We start from the raw sequence: 27540 nt of genomic DNA, 5'->3' as shown, positions 1-27540 counted from the left end.
CCCACCCCTCTCAGATTCAGAGATTACTGTGAAAGGGCATACATGATCCTTCGAGGCCATGGCCTTCTCTTCTTGCATCTTTTCTCCCTGATGAAAGCTGCTGGCTTGCCGGAGTTGAGCTGCTCCAAAGACATCCAGTATCTCAAGGTGAGGAGGAGGAGGAGGAGGAGGAGGAGGAGGAGGAGGAGACATTTTGAGTGGATTCACAATCTTCCAGATTTGGGCTGGATCATGAAATCCATTACAAAGAGTCAAGTGTTCTGAACACCACAAAAACGGAAGGTGAGCCATGGTGGCGCAGTGGTGAGAGGGCAGTACTGCAGGCTACTTCTGCTGACTGCCGGCTACCTGCAATTTGGCAGTTCAAATCCCACCAGGCTCAAAGCTGACTCAACCTTCCATTTTTTAAATTTATCGTTAAATTTATATCGCCGTCTATTCACCCGTGGCATCCATCCTTCCGAGGTGGGTAAAACGAGAACCCAGGTTGGCGCATGGCAACGCAGTGGTTAGAATGCAGTACTGCAGGCCGATTCTGCCCACTAGATTGCCAATGACTCCCGAGTTTGAAGGCCATTGTGCTAGCCCACGTGTAATTTATATAGGGACTGAGAAAAGGGGTGGGGTGGGAGGGAATAGGGATTTCTGCAGATTGCAAGAGACATAATATACATCAAAAGTGAGGCAGAAAGGAAGACAATATGATATTCCCAGTCTGCCTCCTACTTTGGTGTATTAACTTCTGGCTGAGGGTGAAGCTCTGATGTGGCCTCTTAAGAGTTAGCAGGGGTTTAGAATGGTGCCCCCCCCCAAAAAAAAAATTGTGGGTGCTCCATCACTGGAGGTTTCTAAGTCGCTTGTCTGGGATGGTATAGTTTGAGCAGGGGGCTGGACTAGAATACCTCCAAAGTCCCTTCCATTCCATTCTATCCCTATTCGTCTATCCTTTCCTATTCCTTACTCTACTCTACTCTCTACTCCACTCCACTATTATTTTATTCTGCTCTGCTCTACTCTATTATTATTCTATTCCGTTCTGTTCCATTCTATTATTATCCTAGTCTAATTCTACCGTATTCTACTCTACCGAAGTCTACCGTATTGTACTGTATTGTATTCCATTTCATTCTATTCTGTAGAAAACCTAGGTGAAGAGATTTCCTCTCACACACCCACTCCCCCTAAGGTCTCATTTACACCTTTCAGGACTCGTTGGCGTTGGGGAAGACGGATGAAGAGGCCCGGAAGCAATTCCAACTGAAGTTCAACGAGGCTCTTCGGGAGAGCTGGAAAACCAAAGTCAACTGGCTGGCCCATAACGTCTCCAAGGATAACCGCCAGTAGGGGAGGCCCTCTCCTGGAGTCCTTCCTTCCTGGCTCTCCGGGTGGAGCAGGCGGGCCCTTCCGCACCTTGCGTGAAACAGGTTGACAGGACCGTTTTTAGGCGGCCCAGATGTTGGTGGCAAGACGATGTCCTTATTCCAGAGGTCCTGCTTGGAAGCCCCTGGAGATAACTCCTCGGCCGAATGGTGATGGTGCGAGAGAATGAGGAGGAACCGTGGCACGATTTTGGCAACCGCGCTGTTTGATGATCTGCATATAGCTGCAACTGTGTGTGTGTGTGTGTGTGTGTGTGTGTGTGTGTGTGTGTGCACGTGTGTGAGATTCGTATTTTATACTGCTCAATGGTACTCGACTCGCTCACTGGTTGAGGGTGGTTGTGAGGTTTCAAAGATGCATCCAGAAGAGCTGGCCTCTTTAGAAAGAGATGGACTTTTCTCACAAAACTTGTTGGTTTTTGCACAAAACGTTGGAAACCCCCCCCCCCCATCCCTCAAATTTCCAGTCTTGCGAGGCCAGGAATTGTCTTTTGAAAGAAGAGCCCTTAGTGAGAAGTACGGTGAGAAGTTTTGGCAAGGAGGTGGATGGTTTGATGACGTCACGCGTCCTGGTTTGTCCGATGCAGAAATGTTCTTGCAAACTTTTCAGTTACTTCTTAATTGCATTCTTTCTTTAAAAAAAAAACAACTGGTCACTTCCCGATAACCCTTTTTCTTTTTAAAATCCAGCTTTTCAATAAATGCAAGTTTGTTTCACCAATATCTTTGGACAAGGTTTGTTTCTGCTGGGGACCTGAGCATGTTTCCAAAAAATTTCAAAGCCTGAGATTCCTAACTACCGCTTGCCCGAAAATAAGACCTCCCCGGATAAGAAGCCAAATCGGATTTTGAGCGCATGTGCTAAAATAAGCCCTCCCCTGAAAATAAGCCCTCCCCTAAAATATTTTAACCGAATGTGCAGCCAGTCCTGGGGGGGGAGAGGGGGAACATTCCCCTTGTGCTCCATATGCACCTGGCATCCACACAGAACGGTTTTGCAGAGGCTGCTCTTGAAAACTCTGGCTACCATGCCCCTTCTCTTAGTGGCGGCCACAAAAAGAGTGGCAGGCCCAGCGGCGCTAGGGCTGGCAAGAGTGTGCCAGAGACAGAACTTCCAGCCCTCTCTGGATCAGCTGATCCACGGGTTGTGGGCCGAGGTTAAGGGGTCTCCAGTACCTCAAAAAGAATAAGACTTCCCTGAAAATAAGGCCAAGCACTTATTTCGGGGGTCAAAAGAAAATAAGACCTGTGCTTATTTTTGGGGAAACACGGTACCAGTAGATATAGACAGACAAGGCAGAGATGATAGGTAGGTAGGTAGGTAGGTAGGTAGGTAGGTAGGTAGGTAGGTATAAATAGGGTAGGTGGTTATATGGATGGATAGATAGGATAGCTAGAGATAGCTAGATAGGATAGCGAGAGAGAGAGAGGGAGAGAGATACAGTAGGTAGATAGACAAGACAAAATGATAGCTAGATAGGACAGATATAGCTAGATAGGATAGATAGTTAAAGATATAGATAGATAGGATAGATAGCGATAGATAGATAGATAGATAGATAGATAGATAGATAGATAGATAGATAGATAGATAGATAGATAGATAGATAGATAGATAGATAGATAGATAGATAGATAGATAGATAGGATAGGATAGGATAGGATAGGATAGAGATAGCTAGATAGGATATAGTTAAAGATATAGATAGATAGGATAGATATAGATAAAGATAGATGATAGATAGATATAGATAGGATCAAGAGATAGCTAGATAGGATAGATAGCTAGATAAAGATAGATAGATGGATAGAGATAGATAGGCTAAATAGAGATAGATAAATAGGCTAAATAGAGCTAGCTAGATAGGATAGATAGCAATATAGATAGATATATACTATACACACACACACACACAGATAGATATAGATAGATAGGATAGATAGCAAGATAGAGATAGATAGATAGATAGCAAGATAGAGATAGATAGATAGCAAGATAGAGATAGATAGATAGATAGATAGATAGATAGATAGATAGATAGATAGATAGATAGATAGGATAGAGCTAGCTAGATAGGATAGATAGCAAGACAGAGATAGATGGATGGATGGTTGGTAAGTAGATAGACAAGACAGAGGCAGAGATAATAGCTAGGATAGATAGCTAGATAAAGATATAGATAGATGATAGATAGATAGATAGCGATAGCTAGATAGCAAGATAGAGATAGATAGATATAGATAGATACAGTAGATTGGTAGGTAGATAGACAAGACAGAGAGCCAGAGATGATAGCTAGATAGGATATACATAGCTAAATAGGATAGATAGCTAATGATAGGTAGATAGATACAGTAGATTGCAAGGTAGATAGACAGATCGATATGGTAGATAGATAAGTGACAGGCAGGCAGGTAGACACAAGGAAGCTTCTGGATTTCCCTTCCCGAAATGACAGCAATTCAACTCATCTTTTTTAGAATCAGAAATTTATTGTAGCTCAGACTTTTCCAAACGTGACCTATTTACCAATATACACATCTGAAATGTTAGACCCATGATGGCTACAAAATGCATCAGAGGGGGAGAAAAAAAATTAACAGCCTTTCCGTATTAGCATGGGTGGGAGGGAGGGAGGGGAAAAGCGGAGTGGACATGATTAGGTTTACAATCTCTAAAATACAGTTGCTAAACAGAGATGGGATGATGGAGAAAAAGGCTTAAGGTTGTTTTTTTTTCCTCTACACGGTGACAACAAAAACACAGGACAAATTCAGACACAAGTTAAAGAGTGTTCCCAGTGAAAAGTCGTGTGTGGAAATCTTCCAAACCAGCTTTTCCCTTGCCTGTTTAATCAATCAACTGTTGTTTTTTTTCCTCCTATCCATTGTGTTTTGCTTTTGCAAAAGGGGGGAGGGAAGGGGTGATGATTTGAGGAGGGGGGAGGGCGAGTGAAACTGCACTTGGCTTCCCCAGCTGTCCCGTTGCCAAAGGCACTGTGGAGATCACACCGGCCCAAAGGAAACCCTATGTACGCTCCTCGTTTGGCAGTTAACAAAAAGTTCTCAAAAGGATGCCCAGGGAGGGGGCATAATTCAAGCACCCCGCCCCACTGATAACAGGCACCTCATTTTTGCACGGTGAGATGGCCAGGACCGAAGGGAGAATTCTACCTGTCCAAATATTTCTGCCACAAATTGTGTCTCTTCTTTTCCTTTTCTGTTCCTTGCCTCCCACTGCAAAAAATGTAAATTAAACAAAAGCTTCTATACCAGTGTTTCTCAACCTTGGCAACTTGAAGATGTCCGGACTTCGACTCCCAGAATTCCCCAGCCAGCATTCGTTGAAGTCCGGACATCTTCAAGTTGCCAAGGTTGAGAAACACTCTTCTATACTTTTGCAGCTGAAATCCTTATTTTTGAAATCCTTTTCCTCCTCCCTTTGTAATTTTTTTTTTGTGTGCTTTTGACAGTTTTTGGGGAGATGATCTACCATGTAGCTGAAGGGAAGCTGTGTGTGTGACGTTTTAACAGGATGACAGAGTTGGAAGGACCTCGGAGGTCTTCTAGTCCAACCCCCTGCTCAGGGCAGGAGACTCTACATCATCTCAGGCAAATGGTTGTCCAGTCTCTTCTTAAAAACTTCCCGTTGATGGAGCCCCGGCAACTTCTGGTGGCAAGCAGTTCCACCGGTTAATTATTCTGTCGGAAAGCGTGATTAGCAAAGGGCTTTTCCACTTTGGCGACAAGAGCTGAGAACTTTTTGTTCAAAAAGTGAAACCAACAGGAGAAGATCCTTCCTTGACACCCCCCAAGCCCCCCACCCTCAAATCCTCCAACCCTTTTCCACCCAGGAGAATGTGACATTATTTCCTGCCACTACCGGTGTGTAAAGCTGCTTGGGGGGGGGGGGGAATCATTCTGCTCCTGGCACTAATTCACCCAGGCAAGGTTTAAATGAAACGCTAGGTTGGTTTCCATCTCTTGGACCACTCTCGTCAACGTTATCTGGAATGTTGATGTGATCGCTGGAGGGGGGGGGAGAGAAGGAAGAGCCCCATCCATTTGGGGGTATACAAAGACCCCCCCCTCCTGTGTGTGTCTCCTCCTCCCTCAATAAAAATAATAATAATAATAAAAAAATAAGCCGGAGAGAAGAGACACCCACATCTCAAAAGTTAGTGGTGTAGTAGCTACAGGAATGAATGGAGTGTTGGGAAAAACAAAATGGCGCCAGAAGAGAAGCTTCCCTCGGAAGCCGAGGTGAACTTGGACCGCGCAGCTTTCTGGATCTGGCTCAACTCCTGAGAAGTGTAGTGTAAAACCCAGAGAGGGCCGTGTTTAAAGGGGCCCTGGGTGCTTTCAAAACGACAACGCCGACAACAACAACAGAAGCTGCGAAGCCGCGTAGCTTCCGAGGATAACAAGCGGAGTTGGCATCTGAAGGTGGCCGAGAGAAGAAGCTATCTTTCTTTCTTTTCTCCTCTCCCCCGTTTCAGAAAGAAAAAATGTATTAATTTAAAAAAGGGGGGGGGGAGAACCCATCCACAGACCTCGTTATGAAATCACAAGTCGAGTCCGTCGGCTTCCGGTGGCTGTTGGTTTCTCTGCTTTACTACTTTTAAAACCTGTCTCAGGGAAGTTTTAGGGGATTCTGGGGGGAAAAAAATCCTTGAAATCGCTATGCCATGCTGCGTGATTTTTTCGTTTTTTTTTAAAACCTCCGCGCAGTCGTCTGCCTTCCCTCCCTCCCTCCCTGTCCCTCCCTAGCCCAGCCATGTTTTCACTACCACAAGTGACATAATTACATAGTTCCGACGTATTTACAAAATATTAAAAAGTCTTGTTAAATCTCCTAAATATCGATACCCCCACCCCATTCTGCCATTTTACACATGCACTAGAGTCGGGAAGGGGAAAAAAAAGAGCGTTGTCCGCGGGAGGACCCGAGACAACCGAAAATCAACTAAAATCAAACCAAGGTGTTTGTTTTTTTTTCTTTTTAAGAAAAAGACTAAATAATAATAATAATTAAAAAAAAAATAGGTTAGCTCTCAGTCGACAAAGGAGTGGCGGGTTGTTGTTTTCCCTTGCTTTCACCCCTTCGCAAATCAGAAAAAGAGGTGTGAAGTAAGGAGGGTGGGGTAGAGAGAAGACATCCCCATATAAAATAATAAAAATAAAATAAAAGTTAAATTCTAAAGGGGAGGGGGGGGGAAACAGAAGGGGAAGCATTAGATCCGGGCATATTTTACAAGCGTTGAGAAGACACCCTTTTCCCTGTGGTTCATTAAAGCAGCCTCCTCCGCAAGCTGGAAACGGTGGCTGCTTTAAGAGCCCACCCGTACGTGGTCGCGGGCGGGAACGTAGCTCGTCAAACGGGGGTGGGGGCAGCTGGGATGACCGAGGCCCTTTGGAGGGAGATGACTGGGGCCAGAAAGTACAAGGCAAGGCCCTGCGGTTAAAAAAGAAAGAAAGGGAAATCACCACAATCCAGTCACTGGTGGAGGGGGAGGAAGAAGTGCTAGCTACATTTCTACAGGCAGGGGTTTGGGAAAGGATATGCCCGACACACGAAGGGGAGGGGGTGGGTGGGAGAGAAGGGAGACTGGCCAACTCTAATGGGGCCAAGAGACGGCCTGGCCTCTGGCACCCCTGAAAGGAAGGGAAGTGGTTTGTCCTGGCATCCTCCGGAGCGGGAGAGAACGAAATGAAACGAAAGAAAAACCGACGAGGCGAGCAGGGAGTGTGAAGCTCAGTAGGGCAGGGTCGAATCGTCCCACTCCAACTGCTGCTGCCGGTTGACGTGCTGGGGGTCCTCCTCCTGCTCGCCCCCACCCTCCTCCTCCTCGCTGCTCTCCGATTCCGCGCTGGTGATGTCGTCTTCCTCGCCCCCGTCTTCGCTTTCCTCTTCCTCCTCCTCCTCTTCCTCCTCGCTGCTGTGCTGGTCCTCGTACGTCTGGGAAACAGAGACACATGGAGACTCTCTCTCAAGGGGCTCTCCCGTTTGGGGGGAAGCACCTTAAGAGAGAACCCTGGGGGGGCAGTCGCCTTCCCTCCTGTCTTACACCCGGAGATTCAACTCAAAGTCTCATCAGAGAGCTCGAGGGAGGAACAGGCAGGCTACGGGGAGAAAAGGATGGACAGGAGGAAAGAGCACCACTAAGAGGTATTTTGGGTGGTGGGTGTGAAGGGGGATGTGGGTGTTGCGTACGGAGATGAGAATAAGGAGCTGCTTTCCAAGAAATAATAGAGAGAGGAATTGGCCCAATTTGGGGAAAATTTTCCTAAAACAACGGGGTCCTTCCTAGCATTTGAAGTTTCCCATGCGGAAAGTCAGTCATGGAAACTGTAAAATAATGGTGCTTTTAAGAGCCGTGTAGGCGCGGTGGTTAGAATGCAGTACTGCAGGCTGACCACTAGTAGTTTCACCCTCACTGCCTCAAGGTTGGCTCAGCCTTCCATCCTTTCAAGGTGGGTAAAATGAGGACCTGGATTGTTGGGGGCAAGAGGCTGACCCTATCAACGGCTTAGAAAGGGCTGTGAAGCACTGTGAAGCGGTATATACCATATTTTTCGGAGTATAAGACGCTCCGGAGTATAAGGTGCACCTGAGTTTTGGGGGGAGAAAAATAATAAGAAAAAAATTCTGCCTCTGCCTACCAGCATCCATGGTATTCAGCTGACACATGGTAACAGGATCAGCCAATGAATAGGCATAGCAACTAAGTCAGCCAATGAGGGCTATTTGGAGTCTGAAATTTGCTGTGTGAGCAACAAGGAGACAGGAAGGAGCCTGGCTTAGATGCGGGCTGTAAAGCACTGTGAAGCAGTATATAAGTCTTAAGTACTATTCCTTCCTTCCTTCCTTCGTCCCTCTCCCTCCCTGTGGTTAGAATGCAGTATTGCAGGCTGACTCTGCCCACTGCAAGCAGTTTGATCCTGACCGACTGGCTCAAGGTTGATTCAGCATTCCATCCTTCCGAGGTGGGTAAAACGAGGACCCAAATTGTTGGGGGAGATATGCTGACTCTGAGAACTGAAAACTGAAAGTGAAACTGCTTGTGTTTTGCTTGTATTTACTGCTACCTTGGAAAACCTGCTTTTGGTAATGTATTGTATATTATTATTATTATTTTGAATCTTGCTGAATCAGTCACTCTGCTTTCTGAATGTGATTGCTGCTGAAAACTCTGACAAGCCAGGTCAGCTTCAGCACTTATTGCAGCCTGATTTCATCAGCACAGCTGATTGGCAGATGGGTCGGACTGCCGGAATGTCGGCTGTTCCAGGCTGCAGGGATTGCCACAGACCATCGCTGCCTCCATGCCTCGCGTTTTTGGCCTTTGGTGAGGGTGGGTGGGGATACATTCGGTATCTAAGACGCGCCCAAATTTTCACCCTCTTTTTTGGGGGAAAATGGTGCCTTATGCTCCAAAAACATGGCAAATATTAGGAATATAATTCTAACGGTTGGGTTGGCAATATATAAATCTTGTAACAATGCTATACCTGTTTCTTTAAATCATGCTGTAAATGTGATTGGGTGCTGTTTCCTCATTCGGCCATAAGAGGGAGCCAGAATGACTCTTAGCTCTCTCTGTTTTGTTAGATGCTGGGCTGATCTGATCTGAGTGCCGTGAGCTATTGTAAGTTTTGCAATTGTTAGCAAACTTTGTGTACCGGACTGATTATATGATTACTGGTCTATGTTTTTTGGATTATCCCTTAACTGAAAGACGTTGATGACTGACTGTCTTATCTGTGTATGACTTGGACTGTTTGATGGACTCTGATACCTCTATTTCCACGAAAGTAAAAGCCTATTTAAACTGCAGTGTCTCTGTATGCTGGTTTGTGTTCTCCAACACAACTCTCATAATGCTTTGCTGAACGTACTCGCTCTCCCAACGGGGAGCTTACCTAACAGTAAGTCTAAGGACTATTGCTATTAAAGAAAAGATGGGACCAAAATCCTTGGCTCCCCACCCACAACAGCTCCAATCAATCCAACTCAAAAGTTATAATGAGAATATCAGTTTGCGACTCCAAACTTTGGGACGAGCCGAGATCTCAACCAGCCTTTACCTCCATGGGGTTAACCGTGATGGTCAAGGCAGAGTCGTCCCAGTCCATCTCGTTCTCCTTCCCAGAGTCCTGGTCCCGCATTGTCCGCTGATGGGCCGCTCGGATCCGGAAGACTCCAAGGATGATCATGAAAACCAGGAAGCTGACGCACACCACAATCACCACCGTGGCTGTACTGGGAACCACTGGGGAACAGCGTGTTCAGAAGAGGAAGGGAGTTAGGTGTGAAGGGAAGGCAGGAGGCACAGAAATGCATTCATTTTTTTCCCCTGTTCTGGGCGGCGGGAATTTGGGGCAACTGATCTGGGGGAACAGAATCTGCGGGGATGTAAGTGGAGAAGCAGAATGGGCTAACTCCTATACCAGGGATCTACTGTATTTCCCCCAAAATAAGGCCTAACTGGAAACTAAGCCCTGAACTTTGTCTGTTACTTCCTTCCCCTCAGTCTGTGTCATAAATCACATTCCCCAATGAGTTGCACCCCTCCCAAGCCTGCTCCAGTAATCTGAGACCCAACTTTAGCTGAAAGTATGCGTGGAATGCTCTCCCTCGCCTTCTCTCACTATGGCAATGTTGACACCCTGGTTTAATGGCATCTCAACAGCTGCTTCTTCAAAAACTGGGGAGCTGTTGGAAATGGCAACGGGGAGATTTAAGGAAGGGATGTGGTCCTTACCGGAAAACCCTGGGTGAGGGTTTGCGAGGTTGTGGCCAGAGAGGTCAACGAAGGAATGATGGACAGGCTGCACAAACTGTGGCTGCTGGGCAGCAATATGGCTGGCGTGTTCCATGACGTTAGCGGTATGGATGACATTCACCTGGCACATACAAGATTAGAGAAAGGGGAACACAAGAGTTTTAGGAAATCAGCCGCAGAAACCCGGTGTATGCCTGTTTGTGTGTGTGCCTTGTTGACTAGTCTATACTTCCTGACCTGAGGGTCCTCTTCCCCAAATTCCCCCATCTGCAGGACGATTGTTCTTTTCTTCTGGCAGCTTTGTGCATGCGCACACTGGGAACAGGTTCCAGCTGTTCCTCTGCCTCACTGCTGTCGAGCTCTGTAGGCACGTGATCACTGCAAAACGGCCTTGGCCCCATCTCTGCCTCCGACGCAAAGACCACCTCAGAGCCTTCCCCAGCCGCCAGGACCCTCCCCAACCTCCTCACTGTCCCACTATGCTGCCAGATCTACTGGCTGCTGACGGGCCACAACAGCCCCCGTCTTATACCCAGGGCACTCGAGGGTGGTCATTTTAAACGCCTCCTTCACAGGATTAACTGATGGTTTCTCCTCTTGCGTTCATCTCCTGTACTCTTTCCATTAATGACAAATCTACTTCTGTCCCATCGATAGAAGGTCACAATACATCCAACGAGGATTCCCAAACCCCAAAGTCCTATCGGAAGAGGAAACTCCTTCACTTACTTCCACCTTAAATTCATTGCTAACGTAGCGTCCGTTGAGCTCCGAGCACACCAGCTTGAACTTCCGGTCAAAGAGCGAGACGGCGTACCAGTTACGGTATCGGATCAAGTGCAAAACTTCCTCGTAGCTGGCCATAGTGTCCACCCCTGGGGAGAACAGACACGGGTCAGCTAAAAACAATCAATGCTGGTTAGGAGGCCGTGTTTTGTCAAAACCCGGTTGTGGCGGATTGCAAGCCATGATTTAGGACATAGAAGAGGGATGGCGAGCCTTTTCGACACCTGAGTGCCCAAACCGGAACGCATGCGTGTGCGCCGGAGCCCCGGAAATTCGAAGACCAGCTGATAGGTGCACCTGCGCACGTCGGCCAGCTGGTTCTTCTGGTTTCTGGCCAGCTGGTCTTCGCGCACGCCGGAGCACGGGAAACCCGAAGATCAGGTGGCCGTTGCATGCAGGCACACTGGCCAGATGGTCTTTTGGTTTTCAGGGCTACTGAAACCAGAAGAGCAGCTGGCAACGGCACGTGTGTCCACACAGAGGGCTCTGTGTGCCACCTCTGGCACATGCGCCGTAGGCTCCCCATCACGGAGCTAGAATGTCCTGGAAAGATAGCTGTGGCTTAGTGCAACGTGTAAACCTTCTCCAAGGGTTGAAGGGAGAGGGGGAGCCGTACCAGTAAGGATGAGGCCGAGGCTTGAGCTGCTCATTTCCATTCCTTTCTGTTGCAGCCGTACCAGGTCGACCTCCAGACTCTCTTGGTCCCTGTTCAGTTCCTCCCCCAAGACCGAGACCTCACAGGTATCCAAATTATGCATGATTTCTTCGGACACCAAGGATTCTTGGACTGGAAAGGAGAAGGAAGGGGAAAAATGATCAGGAAGGAGGAAATAAGAAATGGCTTTTAGGTTTCCACCAGTGGTGGGATTCAATTTTTTTTTTTACTACCTGTTCTTTGGGCGTGGCAGGGGAAGGATACCAGAGGTGGTATTTACCGGTTGTTCGAGCTACCATATTTTCCAGAGTATGAGACGCACCAAGGTTTTGAAGAGGCAATTTTTTTAAAAAAAAGTTTTTGCACTCTGAAGACCTCCCGAAAACGGCCCGTTTTTTTGTGAAAATGGGCCCATTTTTTGTCAAAAAAAATTGTATGAATAGCCTTTAAGAGGCTTACAGAGTGCTCCTAAGGGCTTGGGGGGGGGGGGCAAAATTCAGCAAAAAACGGCCTGTTTTTCACTCATTTCTGCCTTCCCCAGCCCCCAGGAGCTCTCTGTAAACCTCCATAAGGCTCTGCATGGCCATTTTGGTGAAGGGGGTGGGGTTTCAGGAGGCCAAAAATGCTGTATTCAGTGTATAAGACGCACCCAGATTTTCAGCCTCTTTTTTGAGGGAAAAAAGGTGCGTCTTATACTCTGAAAAATACGGTACTCAAAATTTCCACTACCGGTTCACCAGAACCCATCCTAACCAGCTGAATCCTAACCAGCTGAATACCAGCTGATCATCAAGTTGTTTCCCCGACTGGAATCTTTACCCTATAAAATCTGGGCTGCATGAGATGGTTGCTGGATGTTTTTCTCTGTTCATCGATCTTGTCCCGACTGCCAAATACGCAACATTTTTAAATATTTATTTGTAACCCGCCTTTATTGCTTGGACAAATTAGGTAGGAAACTTATCCAACACATGTTCCTCTTCCTATTTTCTTCCACCATAACCCCCCTGTGAGATGGGCTGAGTTGAGAGAGAGAAGGACTAGCCCAAAGTCACTCAAGTTGGCTTTCATGGCTAAAGCAGGACCTGAACTCAAGAGTTTCCCACTTTCTAGTCTGGTGTCTTGACCACCAGATCTTCCTTTCCTTTCTTTTTACCCTTCCTTTCCCTTTCTTACCCTTCTGTCCTTTCTTTTTCTCTTCTTTCTTTTTCTCCCCTTCCTTTCCCTTCCTTTCCCTTCCGTCCTTTTTCTCTTCTTTCTTTTTCTTCCCTTCCTTTCCCTTTCTTTTCCCTTTCTTTTTTTCTTCCCTTCCTTCTTTCTTTTCTATTTCTTTCTTTCCTTTCTTTCTTCCCCTTCCTTCCTTTCTTTTTCTTTCTTTTTCTTTCTTCCCTTCCTTTCCCTTCATTTCTTTTTCTTCCCTTCCTTTCCCCTTCCTTTTTTTCTTCCCTTCCTTCCTTCTTTTCTTTCTTTTTTCCTTCCTTTCCCTTTCCTTTCATTTTCTTTCTTTCTTTTTTTCTTCCCATCCCTTCCTTTTGTTCTTTTCTCTTTCTTTCCTTCCTTTCTCTTTCCTTTCCTTCCTCTCTCTCTCTCTCTCCCCTTCCCTTCCTCTATTTCATTAACCGCCCATCTCCCTCAAACACTGCTGAATCTGACCCCGCATCCACTCACCCCTGATTTTCAGGGCAGAATAAAAAGAGACACCCCCCCAAAATAAAGCAACATTCCCAAAATTAACTTCCACTTTTATGGAGAAGACGCCGCTTTGCTCCGTTCGGGAGAAAAGTGGTTGCTTGAGAATAGAACAGAGCTCCGGGCAGCCTTTCCCTTCCTCTTCCGTCCCTGTGTCTCACCTGTAGGGTCCTCCTCCCCCTCTCCCTCGGGCTCCACCTCCCGTGTGATGGTGCTGATGATCCGAAGCTCAGGGAAGAGGGACACGCCCTCAGGGCTCTCAAACTCCGAAGCCGAACGGGCAAAGTGGTTGATGCCGCTCAGGCTGATTTTGGGCTCCTCGGGTTGCAAGACCATGATGTAACCCTCCACGAGCGGAATGGCAATGCAGGCTTCGTTGTCGGCACACCTGGGGAGGTAAGGCGTCGTTGGCCATCAGCAGGTGATGGGTTTCCATGAGAGAGTACAGGCAGACCTTGGGTCTCTCTAACACTAGACCAGTGTTTCTCAACCTTGGTAACTTGAATTTGGTATCCTATGACTATCACTGAATGTTGTATCTTACGATGTTTGATGGACATATTTTATGATTATGATTGATCACTTGTTGCATGTATGTACACGGAGAGCTTGTGTACTGGCGACAATTTCCTTGTGTGTGTCCACTTCGCCAATAAAGAATTCTATTTAATTCTATTCCATTCTATTCCATTCCATTTTTCTATTCTTATTCCTATTCTATTCTATTCCTGTTTCTGTTCTAATCTATTCTGTTGTTCTGTTCTACTATATATTACTGTTCTGTTCTAATTCTAATTCTTATTACATTCCTATTTCTATGAGCCACAGTGTCGCAGTGGTTAGAGTGCAGTACTGCAGACTACTTCTGCTGCCTGCAGGCTGCCTGACATTTGACAGTTCGAATCTCACCAGGCTCAAGGTTGACTCAGCCTTCCATCCTTCCAAGATGAGTAAAATGAGGACCCAAATTGTTGGGGGGCAATAGGCTGACTCTATAAACCACTTAGAGAGGGCTGTAAAGCACTGTAGAGTGGTATATAAGTTCTATTGCTATTCTATTCTGCATTCTATTCTATTTTCTACCATACCCTAAACCTCCAGTCAGATTCTTCTCAAATCTTAACAGCCCCACTCTAAAAGGCTAGAACGAAGCCACAAGGCAAACGTCGTGACCCAGAATAACCGAAAAACCCCTGAGTCAAACCCCTGGTTGCGTCTCTTCTTCTCCGCCCGCCGCAAGGACTCACTTCACCGTGCTTGTGATTTTGATCCGCCGGATGCCGGGGGTGGGGAACTGGCGGGAGTTCACATACGAGATGCGTTGCATGGTTTTGTCGAACCTCTCGAGGTCGTCCCCTTCCAAGCTCAAGGCTGACTGGCTGGGATTCATGTGGATCTGAAATGAGGGCAAGAGAAGTCGTAGGTTGCGAGAAAGGTAGCCCATCAGGGAAGAAAAGCTTTCTGGTCAATCAAGCCACCCGGAGTGTAATAATCCTGTATGTAATAATAATGTAATAATTATTACATTAATGTAATTTACAATAAATGTAATAATGTAAATAATAGGTAGAATAATGGAAGATGAAAAAGCCTGCTGGAATTTGTCTGTTCTTCTCTTAGATCAAGGGTGTTAACACTCAAGGCCTGGGCGCCAGATCCGGCCCGCGATGTGGTTAGATCTAGCCCACAAGGCTGCCTTGAAAAGAGCCAAGGACCGGTTCTCGGCGCCTCAGCCCTAGCCCAGGTTGGCTGGACACCGATCTAAAACTTGGTGGCCATCTGTCAGTCCTCAGATGGAGTCAAGAGCCCCTAGGTTTGGAGGTGGCTGATGGGGAAGAGGAGGAACAGCTGGGTCTAGTGCCTGACATGCGGATGCACAGAAGGCAGAGGAGAGGGGAGCTGTGGAAACCTATGGGCTGATCCTTGGGACGGAAGAGCCACCGTTGCTAGCAAAGCCCCACCCTAGCTCTGCGGATGCCCAGAAGGCAGAGGAGAGGAGAGCAGTGGAAATCTATGGGCTGGTCCTTGGGACGGAAGAGCCACCGTTGCTAGCGAAGCCCCACCCTAGCTCTGTGGATGCCCAGAAGGCAGAGGAGAGGAGAGCAGTGGAAATCTATGGGCTGGTCCTTGGGACGAAAGAGCCATCACTGCTAGTGAAGCCCCACCCTAGCTCTGCGGATGCCCAGAAGGCAGAGGAGAGGAGAGCAGTGGAAATCTATGGGCTGGTCCTTGGGACGGAAGAGCCACCGTTGCTAGCGAAGCCCCACCCTAGCTCTGTGGATGCCCAGAAGGCAGAGGAGAGGAGAGCAGTGGAAATCTATGGGCTGGTCCTTGGGACGAAAGAGCCATCACTGCTAGTGAAGCCCCACCCTAGCTCTGTGGTTGCACAGAAGGCAGAGGAGAGAAGAACAATGAAAATCTATGGGCTGGTCCTTGGGACAGAAGAGCCACCGCTGCTAGCGAAGCCCCACCCTAGCTCTGGGGATAAAAAGCAGGAGGCGGTGATGAATAGATGTGGCAGATAACTATTCATCTTCCAGCCGGCGGACTCGTTAGCCTGAGAAAAGTTTTGTCGGGACCGCCAGCATTCCTAATAAAGGAATCTTTTGAATTCACATCAGGAGGTTTGTTGTGTTTGGGGAGCTGGGTCAGGACAGTACCTTGAGGCCCTTTGCAGTGCCGTCCGTGGTGGGCAGGTCCAGGCCTTCCTTGCAGGTATACAGACAATCAATCACTTTCTTGCTTTCCAGTTTGCCCGAGCGGATGGTCAAGCCGGCCAGGTTGCCGCGGAAGAACTGAGCCATCCGCTGGTCGCCACCTTGAGGAAGGAATGGAAAAGCAACCGTATTTAGTCCTGGCACTCGGCGGCCTCTCTGGCCCGGTTCCACTCGCGCACTGTGCTCGGCTTTGCTTTCCGACGGCATGCAGTTAGTGAGTTGCCCGTTCCGGAGGTCGACTCGCAGTTATGCTCAAGCGTGATGGGGGAGGGAACGGAAAATAAAACGGATGCTCGTTTCATGCAGCAAGGGGCAGGGATGGGATGAGCGAGCTTTGTTGAGGAATCAAGGGGACTTTAAAAGGACACCTGTCCGGCGGCCTTTATTTTAAGACAGCTTGTGTAAAACAGGTGACTGCAACCAGTGGAAAGGGAGGCCTTCCCCACTCCCAAGAATCACAGGTCCCGGATGAAGACTGCAGTGAAAGCCAGGATTGGGGGGGGGGGAGAGGAGAGACCTGATGTGGACTGCTACATTTCCATGCTGTAATCAATTCTGGAAATCCAGTCCTTGCAAGGGTTTCACTGAACTATTCCTGGAAGTCATCTAAATCACTCTAGACCAGCATTTCTCAACTGTAGCCACTTTAAGAGGTGTGGACTCCCAGAATTCCCCTTAGCCAGCTAAGTTCCCAAGGTTGAAAAACTGATGAAGCCTAGTAAAATTGGAACTCTTCCTGTTCTTGTAGTTCTCTATAATCCCCACTGATAAAAATCCACACGTAAAGGAAATACTTTTTGAAACAAATACTTTTGTATGCAAACACCATGCATACAAACAACAAGACAGGGTCTTATTTTCTCCCCCCCCCAAAAAATAAGCACTTGGCCTTATTTTCGGGGAGGTCTTATTATTTTTGAGGTGCAGGAGGCGGTGAGCATGGTCACCTCATGGCTGCTGCTGTGTTGCAGTATTTTCGGAGAGAGCTTTATTTTCAGGGGAGGGCTTATTTCAGCGCAAGCGCTCAAAAGCCCGATTGGGCTTATTATCCGGGGAGGTCTTATTTTCGGGGAAACGGGGCATATGTAGCTTTCACTGAAATCCCATCTTCTCCGCAAGTTTAATCTAGCCTTTAGATATAATTGCAGGAAAGCCATCCTTTTCCTTTGGCTTCCAGGGCCTCTGTTTTAGGTTGATGATAATCATAATAATACTAAAAAGATGCCTGGGTGCTGGATATTTGGCAAGAGGCAATTTTAAATTAAAGCCAGAATGATTCAGTGGCCTCCAACTGGGAAGTTCAAGGCCGCCAAGTCATATCCTCCAAAACTAGACAGGTGATTCAGCAGGTTAGCGTGGCCAACTGCTCATCAGCCTGCGATGCACTAAGAGGAGCCAAACAAAATTGGACGTGAGCCATTCTCTGACTCACCACTAATCCTCACCAGCCTGGCCCTGTAAAACCCTATTTGAAGAGGTTTGCTTGAATTGACGGGAATGGGTTCGTGAGAAAGGCCAAAAGGTGAGGTTTGCCTCCGATTTGAAGGTGGGGGAAAACATTTTCCGTTTTGTGCCCACCTCTGCAATTTTATCCTGTTCTCTCTTCTCTTTATGGATGGGTTAGATCAGTGATTCCCAACCTTTTTTATTTTGGGGGGGGGCATGCCCCACCTAAGCATCTCTAAAATCCCGATGCCCCTTCCTGTGACATAATTCTTACTTTACTCAAAACGTGAACTACTCATGGGGAGGAAACCTATTAACTTGGTTTAAACAAGGTTCAAATTGCCCCCATTACAAATCAAATTGCCTCCCTGTGGGGCATGAGCCCCACGCTGGGCACCTCTGGGTGAGATCCTGCTTTTTCTCCAAGGGATCTTCCTTAGGATCTGCCTTTCCTAGGCTTTCCCCAAGAATCAGCCTGTGACAGAGACCGAGATGGGTCAGCGACTTTCCATGGCTGAAGATGCCCCATTGGACAGGAAATCAATTACAGAGGCATTGCTTTGGGTTGGCTGCTTGATTCCAAGGAAGCGAACGACGGGCCAATGAGAAGTCACTGTCCATGATAGGTCCCACCCTGCGGTAGCCAACACCCACTTGGGAGATTTCTCAAACTAGTTCGTCAGAGCCCTGGTGATGCAGTGGTTAGAATGCAGTATTGCAGGCTGACTCTGCCCACTGCCAGGAGTTCGATCCTAACCAGCTCGAGCTTTGACTCAGCCTTCCATCCTTCTGAGGTCGTTAAAACGAGGACCCAGATTGTTGAGGGCAATAGGCTGACTCTGTAAGCCGCTTAGAGAGGGCTGAAAAGCACTGTGAAGTGGTATTTAAGTCTATTGCTAATTCATTTCAAGGCCACCTTCATGGCTTATGGACTTACATATGAACATGTGATGGGGGGGGTTATTGCTAAAAAAAAGGTGAGGGGAGGAGAAACTAAAGAGGAAGTGAATATATAGATATAGATATATATAAGAAAAGTGCAATGAAAAAAACAAAACACAAGCTCGGCAACATGATTATGTGTCTCTTCAATGGCCGTAGTAATGCAATGCTGGCCCGTCATGCTATGTGTGATGAAGCCACAGCTTGCCTTGGATATGAAAGCATTAAAAAGAGAAAAATTAAGACTGCCAGCAACCTGTAGGATTCTCGGTCGCTTGGTCGGTGTCATTCTCATTTCCCGAATATTCTGCGGAGGAGAAGCAAGAAAACAGGGAGAAGAAACAACAGGAACAAAGGGATTAGGTAGGGCCTGGATATTATAACCTGTCGCAGTTCAGACCTGGATGGGTTACTGTTGTGGCCCAGCAGAAGCCGTTGGAGCTGCCGATGGACTCCGATAGCGAGGACCCCTATGAGTCTGCTATGGAAGATGTGGAGGACCCTGGGCAGGGTTCAGACTCAGAGCGGGGACCAGAGAGGCTGGTTGGCCACCAGGCGCCTGAGGCATGGAGCAGTGGGGAAGATGAAAGGGAGTTTGTCCCTGACACCAGGCAACGTGGGGCAGAGAAACAGAGACAGCAGTTACGGAGACAGACTCATAAGAGATGATCAAGCCCAGGTGGTTGTGGCTTGGCCCCTCCCAAAAGAGTATATAAGAAGAGACTTTGGGAGGAGTCCTTTTGCAGGACACAACCGTTTGTAATAATCTGGAGAACTCCTTGTCTGATCTGCCTTGTGTTCCCATGTCTGTTGGAGTCTGAGTTGCTGCCAACGTCTTGCCAGTGAGTCGTGTCTGGGCTTTCAGCCAACAGGATTATAATTGCTGTGAATAAAGAGTAGCAAACAGCTAAGCCTGTGTCTGTGTTCATTACCGGACGGAGGGGGGCCAGAACAGTCACCCACCTGGAATTCCAGTTTGTTAAGAATAAGGTAGCGGGATGCAGAAGAAGGGTTTTCTCTGTGGGGGCTCCCTCCCTCTGGAACACCATCCCTGCAGAAATTAAACTGGCCGCCACTTTGGCAGTCTTTCCGAAGGCTCAGAAGATTTGGTTCTGCTGCCTTGGGGAAGCCTGAGTGGGATGGAGCCCATCAAATGGATTATTTAACCGTGTCCTGTTGCCAATGCATGGGAAGCCATTTTTAAAATTTATGTGGTTTTTTTTTCAATATTGTATTTTTTTTTAATTGATTGCAAGCTGCCGAGAGTCGCTGTGAGCGAGTAGGGGACTATATCTGTTCTGACCTAGGCTTCCCCCAAACCACAAAGCAGACTCCTGGTCCCGACCAAAAAACTCTTTTTATTAAGTTACTGTGAATTCTGTTCATTCGCATCCAGCAAAGTCTTTCAAGGGTGAATTTACAGGCACAGACCTTCTCTGGCTTGGAGAGCTGCCAGGCCGATTATCTGCAGAACTTGGCAAGGAGTCTCAGAGTCACGAACCAATGAAGCGAACTAATTGTCTCCTGCAAACTCCACTCCCCTTTCGCTCCTCTTATTCCCTTGGAAGGGGCCATTCACCGTCCACCTGTGGCCTTACTCCCAAGCCGAACCTTGTTCCTTAGCTGTTCCCTTCATCTGGCCACTCTGTGCATGCGCACATTGGGAACAGGCTCCATCTGCCCCACTGATTTCCAACTCCGAAGGCAGCTGATAACTGGCATACGGCTCTGGCCCCCTCACCCGAGCTTTGCCCAGACTCCAGGACTGGCCCATGTTCCTCCCCAACCTTCTCACTGTCCGAATCTGCTGCCAGCTGGCAGGCCACAACAATATCAATTTTCTAAATATGTAAAATAAAAATAGCCAAGCAAAGTTTCCAACGCCTTTGTGGGGTGACTCCCCATCTCCTGATCTAATTCCCTGAAGGAGAAGCCAAAAAGCATCTAAACCCAAGGATGAATTTGGAGCCGTTTTACCTCCGTGGCGTCGCAGGAAGAAAGAAAGGGGATGTCTTTCTCCGGCTGCTTTCCTCCTTTCCTGCTAAAGTTAGACCGAGCGCTAAACCTAATCCCACTATTGACTTATACAATTCAATTACGGTCATCAAATTCCTGTGTGAGCTTCAGGTGGCACCTCGCACACAATAGCAATAGAAAGCGAAGGATTACGGAAAAGGAAAAATCATTTTCCCCACTAACCTGATTGTCCTTAAAGAGCTGTGTCATTAGGGGATTTATTTTATTTTTATTTATTTATTTTTTAAAAAGGAAGAATTACAGTGCAAAAATGTTGGTGCAGTGCTTGCCTTCTTAAGACTAATCCAAGCATCCATTTTCTAAGGATGCCGATGAGACACAAAGCCTTCGGGCACCTCTGAGGTTATGACTCAGGCTGATGCAGTTCCCGAGGGGAAGGGCTGCTTTAACCTGTTTTAACCTGCTTTGAATGTTAGTTAAACCATTGGGTTGCTACATTTTTACGGCCCTCTGTAACAAAATCGCCATCATCATATCCAGCCGCTCAGTGAATTATTATCCTGGCAAACTTCCCAATCAACCCCCCTATCGCAGGAAAGGCAGAACCAGAGAGAGAACATTCTCACAAGACTTTCTGGTTTTATATGTTCCTGACCCAGTTCAAGTTCTTCACTCCACGTTTTTCTTCATCGATGTTCTGACCCAGGCTTCCTTAACAAGGACGAAGCAGAGTCTGGGTCCCGGGAAAACCTCTTTTATTTACAGGATTATGAATTCCTTTCATTCACAGTCAGCAAGGCTAGGCAAACAGTCTTTCAGAGGAATATTTATCAACACGAACCTTATCTCGCTTGGATATCTGCCAGATAACTAGTTTCCAAAGGCAGGGCAAGGCAAAACTTGGCACAGAGTCTCTCATAGTCACAAACAGAACTTTCCACCCTTGAAACGACTGAAGGCACGAATTGCTTCCTGCAAAAGCCCCCTCCCCATTCGCTCCTCTTTTGTTTCCTATGGAAGGGGTCAATCATCCCCAAGGTGTGGCTTTACTCCCAGGTCGACCCTGCTTTCTTAGTTGTTCTTGTCTTGTGTGGCAGCTCTGCGCATGCGCACACTGGGAACAGGCTCCAGCTATTCCTCTGCTTCGCTGCTGTCTAGCTCCCGCTGATGCAGAGCCCTCGTCTGAGCTTTCCTCAGCCCCCAAGACTGGCCCATGTTCCTCCCCAACCTCCTCACTGTTCGACTCTGCTGCCAGCTCTGCTGGCCGCTGGCGGGCCATAAGAACTAACAGCTCTCAAGATGACAACAAATTAAGTGTTTCTTAAGGCATTAAGAATTATTAAGGCAGCTATCTGAGCTGGAGAGAAGCAGGAAAAAGAGTTATTGTGTGATCTGATGTCTTATTATATCCGAGCTACTCTTTCGAATGTCTTTGCTTCAACCAGCCCCATTGCTCCTACCATGGAGTGCTGGGTGGATGAGTTGAAGGTCATTTAACCCCCAAAGGGGAGCCCGGCCCACAAAGAAGCCATCAAGACAAAATCTAGGTTGTCGCTTACCTTGCCAGCAAGCTCCGACTACTAGCTGCGATTCTATCTTGGAGGGATGGAGTGGATAATCTTCGGTCACCGGGAAGGGATCGAAGGAAACGCCGTCGACGTAGAGCGTGGCTGCTGGAAACTCTACATTGAGGATGTAGTGGTGCCATTCCTGATCGCAAACCTGGAAGGGGAGCCAAGCGTTTAAAAAGACTGGAGGGAAGCAAACCTACATTTCATTATTCCCAAAGGATGGGACTCCTTCCTAGCTTTACCTGGGAAAGATTCATAGCTGTCGTGGCTGATTGGCTGTGCTCGCAGCCAGACAATAACAACCAGGGAGGGATATGACTGGAATGTATGGGTGGCTGGGAAGGAATGGAGGAATTCATGTGAACCGTCGGTAGACGGGGAGAATCTCAACACCTCAAGGTCGACCGATAAGAAGCTTCTGATCTGAGCAGACTGTCTCCCAAAACAAAGGGATTGCGCTGGATTGGTGGACAATGGACAGTGGGTGGTCCAGGTGGGGGAAAAGGAGGACTTCAACTATGCAGTTTTCCCAGGAAATCTTCAGAACTGGCTTTGCTACTTCTGTGCCTGTATGGCTCTATCAGTAAAGTTATACTCCGACAGGACAAGGAACCTGTATGGGGTTACCCTTTGCTGGAGGTGATCAAGGGAAGGCAGGACAGTTATCTGCGAGGGAGATTTTAATGAGATTGCACTCTGGATTTGATGGGCCAGGGAGGATCATAATCGAATGCAAACAGATAGCAATTCAAGATCATACGCCTCCAGGTAGGATGGTCTTGAACCCTTGATAGCAGGCAACCAATTTCTAGATCGGGGGTTGGCAACCTTAAACACTCAGAGCCATTTGGGTCCATTTCCCACGGAAAAGAAAACACCGGGAGCCACAAAACCTACCGGGGCCCGAAAAGCTCAAATTGTGTGCCGGTGGGTGTTGCACATTGGCGGCTGTGACACATATTTTGAGCGACAGGGAGCCGCAGCAGAGGGATGAAAGAGCCACATGCAGCTCCAGAGCTGCGGGTTGCCGACCCCTGATGTAGATAACCCAAGGAGCCTAACTTACAGCCCCCCTTTAGGCCACCCATTTTGCGAATCTGAAGTTTCTAACCAGGAAAGAGCTGTGTTTCCACGCGGGGGAAGCTAACCAAGGGTGGCTAGAAGTATTTTTGCGCCCACCTGGTTCAGCCTCCAGTGGAATTCGGCCGGCTTGTAACTCTGCCCCTCGGAGGGATCCTGGCGGAAGAGGAAGACCAACCGGCAGTTGTGCACGTAGAGGGAGTAACGGTGACGGCTCATGTCTACAGGGGAAGAACAGAATTAGCGCTTCATCTCACACATCCAACGTGATGTGCGTTTGATACTCTTGGCAAGTCATAGGATCTTTCCCAGTGCTGGTCACTACAAATTGCCATTATCCACGACCCCTGGCTGGGGTTGGGGGAAGAGCACAACATCTGGAATAGTCCCAGTTTTCAGCTAATAACTGGAGAACTTTTCCTCCGGCTCAGCGGGAACCAGGCCAACTCGAGTTGTGAGCCAATAAACCGCAGCTGAGTATCACAGCATGCAAGCCCAGACCATTCTTTTTTTCCGACACCCAGAAACAAGGACTTAACACGTTATCTCCAGACTCATAATTGGCCTACTAATGTCCAACAAACGTTCACCGTGGGGTGCGGAAGGCTGGGAGGCCTCCAGGAAAAAAGGAAAGTTTTAAGAGCCAGAAGTCAACATGCATGGTGGGAATACACAGCTCCACTGAAGAATTTCTCTGCAGCGAGTCCTTTGTGGAACTCTAAGCAAGCCAGCATATGTTTCTAATAATTTTCCGTTTCCAAGCTCCCCTTTCTAAAGTAATTATTCCCAGCATCCCAAATATCCCCTCGTTAAATGGCAGGAAACACTTGATATGGTGTGAAAGGAAGCTTACAATTCCCTTCTCCAGAGCAGCTTCCCTGGATTTGGGAGGGACGTACGAAATAAACGCAGCCTACATTGTCACTGCCAACACAAGGGCGTCTAGTCAAGGCGATGGTTTTCCCAGTTGCAATCGATGGCTGTGAAGGTTGGACCATAAGCAATAGCAATAGCAATAGCAGTAGACTTATATACCGCTTCATAGGCCTTTCAGGCCTCTCTAAGCGGTTTACAGAGAGTCAGCATATTGCCCCCAACAATCTGGGTCCTCATTTTACCCACCTCGGAAGGATGGAAGGCTGAGTCAACCCTGAGCCGGTGAGATTTGAACCGCTGACCTGCTGATCTAGCAGTAGCCTGCAGTGCTGCATTTAACCACTGCGCCACCTTGGAAGGCTGAGCGCCAAAGAATGGAGGCCTTTTAACTCTGGTGCTGGAGAAGAAGACTCCTGCACTGAGTCCCTTGGACTGCAAGGCGATCCAACTGGTCAGTCCTAGAGATCATCAACCCTGACTGCTCTTTAGAAGATCAGATCCTGAAGAGGAAACTCAACTACTTTGGCCACCTAATGAGAAGGAAGAAGGGCTCCCTGGAGAAGAGCTTGATGCTGGGGAAGATGGAGGGCAAAAGAAGGAGGGGACGATGGAGAAGGAGGTGGCTGGATGGAGTCACTGGAGCAGTCAGCGTGAGCTTCAATGGACTCCAGAGGATGGTAGAGGACAGGAGGGCCTGGAGGAACATTGTCCATGGGGTCGTGATGAGTCAGACACGACTTTGCAACTAACCACAACATTGTCACTATTTCCTGATCCTTCCCTAATTAAATCCACTTTGGAGCCAACTAAAAAGAGAGAGAGAGAGAGAGGGAGAGTGACATAAAGGCAACTCTTCCTTCCTTGCAACTCAAAAAGCAAAAAGAATCTCGCAGTGACTTAACAAGGAACGTGGGCTTGACCGGTTCCCACATGTCAGTCAGACATTGATGAAAACAGTAGGTAAACCTCAGTGGTCAATGTTTTTGCTTGCTTGAGAGCAAACCTTTTATTTTAGCTGGGGAAAAAAATGGAGCCTTTTCAAGTGACTAAAGCATCTCCTTTTCTTTGCTTTCTTGCAAAACCCAATTCCTCCTGGAATCAAGCCCGCGTTAGAAACAACCACTTGAAGTGCCCAGACGTTGAACCTGTTTAAGAGACACATAGGTGGCAGGGAACAGGGGACAACGAGCAAAGGTCTTCTCTTGGGAGGAGGGAAGGGGGGGGGGGGGATCAGATCTGCTCTGTTGTGTTTCCAAATATACAGATTGTGACGTCTCCTAGGGAGAAAAAAGAGGCAGCAAGGGCTTCTGACTCTAAGAAAGGTGGGGAGCTCCAGATCACAATGAGCACAAAACTCAAAGACAGACTGAAACCCTACACACCCACGGCAGGGTTACTATGGAGAAACCTGTTGTGGCTCAGGTCAGCGGACCTGATGGCAGACACAGACGATGAGGAGGTTGGGGAGGAACTTGGGCCAGTGCTGGAGCCTGGGGAAGGCTCTGAAGGATGTTCACGTGTCGGACAGAGAGAAAGAGTCAGGGCCGTCCGACATTTCTCAGCTCTTGGAGAGGCAGCTGCCTTTGGAGGCTGAAATGAGTGAGGAGGAAGGGGCTTGTTCCAGATGCGCGTATGCGCAGATAGGAGAGGTGAACAACAGAGGACAGGGAGTCGACTCGGGAAGCAAAGCAAAGCAAACGTGGATGCTGAATGGCCCCTCCCTGGCTGGGGAATAAATAGAAGGAAAGGGGAGTGGTGGTTGTAGGAGACAACAGTTCGTATTTCTGAAGATTTTGCTCATTGTGTTTCGTGCCACAATGACTGCTTGCCTGAACTTAATTTGCAGCCTTTTGGCTGGGAGTTCCCCATGATATTTTAGTCTAATACTCTCCAACTGATGTTGGTACGGTCTTTTGTGATGTCGCAACAATTCTATCCCGAGGTTGACAAGGCCACAGGTGCATGACATCACAAGCTGAACAGGTGCCGTCCCCCCCTTTTTTTTTCACCTGTCTTGTCTGAATTGCAGAGGATGGTCTCCTTCTCCTTGGCCCCAGGGCCATGCCTCATCCAGACGGAAATCACAAAAGGCTCTTTCATACTGATGGTGACCACGCTATCCGGCACCTTCACAGCTTGAGTGCCGTTAAACTCGAAGACCTGGTCGCTCTCGTGGCCGTTGTCGGTCGGGAGGTTGATGGTCCAGTTGGCGGTGTTGCTTGGAGACGGGAGCAGCTCGGCAGTTTCAGAGGAAGCGCCTGTTAAGACCAGGATGAAGAAGTATAAAAAAGGGAAGGCTGGAAAGAAGCAGATCTGCTATTGGGTCACTCCTTCTGGCAGGGAAAATACTCATTTTGGTTCTCATTTTTCAGTTCTCTGCCCCCCCCCCCCCCCCGCTACAGAGAGGAAAGCTTTAGCTCAGGGGTGTCAAACTCAAGGCCCGCGGGGTGCTTAGATCTGGCCCACGGGTTGCCCTGGAAACAGAGAAGTACTGGCCCGTGGTGCCTCCGCCAGCAAAAGCAGAGCTCTGGAGGGCCGCACACAGCCCTACCGAGCTTTGTTTTCGCTGGCAGAGGATCGTATGAGGCGGTCACAGCCGAAAATGGAGCTTGGGAGTCCGTTTTCTCTGGCAGAGCATGAGTGATGTGTGGCTGGCCATGCCCACTCTGTCCCCCCCCCCTCCCCAAGGTCAAACACAACCCTGATGCGGCCCTCAATAAAATCGAGTTTGACACTCCTTTTTTAGATCTTACCTGGCATCTTTGTTTACGTGGTCTGGAGGACGTTAGGAAAAAGGCCTCTGTGCCCCTTTTCAACATCCATTCTGCAGCCGAGAGATGCTCACCTAGCCTGACCCACCCACCCAAGAGAAGCCTGGAATCTTTCGGCTTACCGCAGAGCCTGTGAAGGGACTTCTCCGAGTAGGTGTCTCGGTCGCAGCCTTTCCCAATGTGGTTGGTCTCCAGCTCGACTGTGGCTTGGACGGACGTGATGGGCTCGTCGCAGGTCTCCAGATGGATGTTGGGGAAGAGGGAAAGGGCCCCGGTCCCGGGTTCGTATTCCATTCTTTTGCTCCAGCCTGAAACCATTAACAGAGGAGACGTTTGCAGCCAGCAGTTTTTGGTGCCCGAAGCAAGCAAGCGAGGGGCTGGAGGGGGGTGGGGGAGTGGGCTCTAGACTAACCCTGCCAGCCTGGTTTGCAGGTGGGTTTAATGCTGATCTTCACCAGCACGTCCTCGGCAGCCCTCTTCTTCCCACAGTCGTAGGCCGTGACGGTGAGCTTGTACTGGTGCTCCTTGCTGAAGCTCAGCTTCTCAGTGTTCTTGATGTAACCTGGCAAAAGCAGGAGGGCAGGTTTCAAAAACGGAGAGGGCCTTGCCGTAGTGAATTAAGAGGTCACAAATAAAAAATACCGCATTAGATTGATAGAACTTTATAGAAGTGGCTTGTTTATACTATCAGAAAAAAGGAAAAAGTTGTGATTTGAGGGGAATGCCTTATTTTACTGTAACAGAGAGACTTGGAAGTCAACACTTTTTTTCTTTCTTTTCTTTCTTTCTTTCCTTCCTTCCTTTCTATCTTTTCTCACTTCTCTTTTCCCTTTCCCTCCTCACTGCTTTCCTATTTACTCTCTAT

General features: G+C 48.1%; 2 protein-coding genes across 4 annotated transcripts in view; one reads left to right on the top strand and one right to left on the bottom strand.

The window, feature by feature from the left end:
* PIK3CD (phosphatidylinositol-4,5-bisphosphate 3-kinase catalytic subunit delta) overlaps positions 1-1638 on the top strand; it is a 49258-nt gene extending 47620 nt beyond the window's left edge. Inside the window, exons 22-23 of the mRNA XM_087701805.1 lie at positions 15-147; positions 1207-1638. Coding sequence (XP_087557931.1) covers positions 15-147; positions 1207-1344 — 271 coding nt within the window. The 3' untranslated portion in view covers positions 1345-1638. The remainder of the gene's footprint in view (positions 1-14; positions 148-1206) is intronic.
* Positions 1639-5171: 3533 nt separating this feature from the next.
* Positions 5172-27540, bottom strand: part of CLSTN1 (calsyntenin 1) — a 48795-nt gene continuing 26426 nt past the window's right edge. For 2 of the 3 annotated variants that reach the window (XM_087702253.1, XM_087702255.1), the window contains 14 exons: positions 27088-27237; positions 26798-26983; positions 25914-26162; positions 23128-23249; positions 21937-22099; positions 18657-18707; positions 15956-16113; positions 14543-14691; positions 13457-13683; positions 11568-11738; positions 10895-11040; positions 10145-10286; positions 9468-9652; positions 5172-7338 (listed from right to left, as the gene is read on the bottom strand). In XM_087702253.1, the coding sequence (XP_087558379.1) occupies positions 7135-7338; positions 9468-9652; positions 10145-10286; positions 10895-11040; positions 11568-11738; positions 13457-13683; positions 14543-14691; positions 15956-16113; positions 18657-18707; positions 21937-22099; positions 23128-23249; positions 25914-26162; positions 26798-26983; positions 27088-27237 (2303 nt within the window). In that variant the 3' untranslated portion in view covers positions 5172-7134. The remainder of the gene's footprint in view (positions 7339-9467; positions 9653-10144; positions 10287-10894; positions 11041-11567; positions 11739-13456; positions 13684-14542; positions 14692-15955; positions 16114-18656; positions 18708-21936; positions 22100-23127; positions 23250-25913; positions 26163-26797; positions 26984-27087; positions 27238-27540) is intronic. The other variant, XM_087702254.1, reaches the window with a different exon arrangement.

Source organism: Thamnophis sirtalis, unplaced genomic scaffold (genome assembly GCF_051295495.1).
Source record: "Thamnophis sirtalis isolate CommonGarterSnake01/CBP01778 unplaced genomic scaffold, rThaSir2_p1.2 scaffold_15, whole genome shotgun sequence".
Lineage (NCBI taxonomy): Eukaryota > Metazoa > Chordata > Lepidosauria > Squamata > Natricidae > Thamnophis > Thamnophis sirtalis.
The sequence above is the reverse complement of the archived record's forward strand: the minus strand, read 5'-3'. Positions and strand labels throughout refer to the sequence as shown.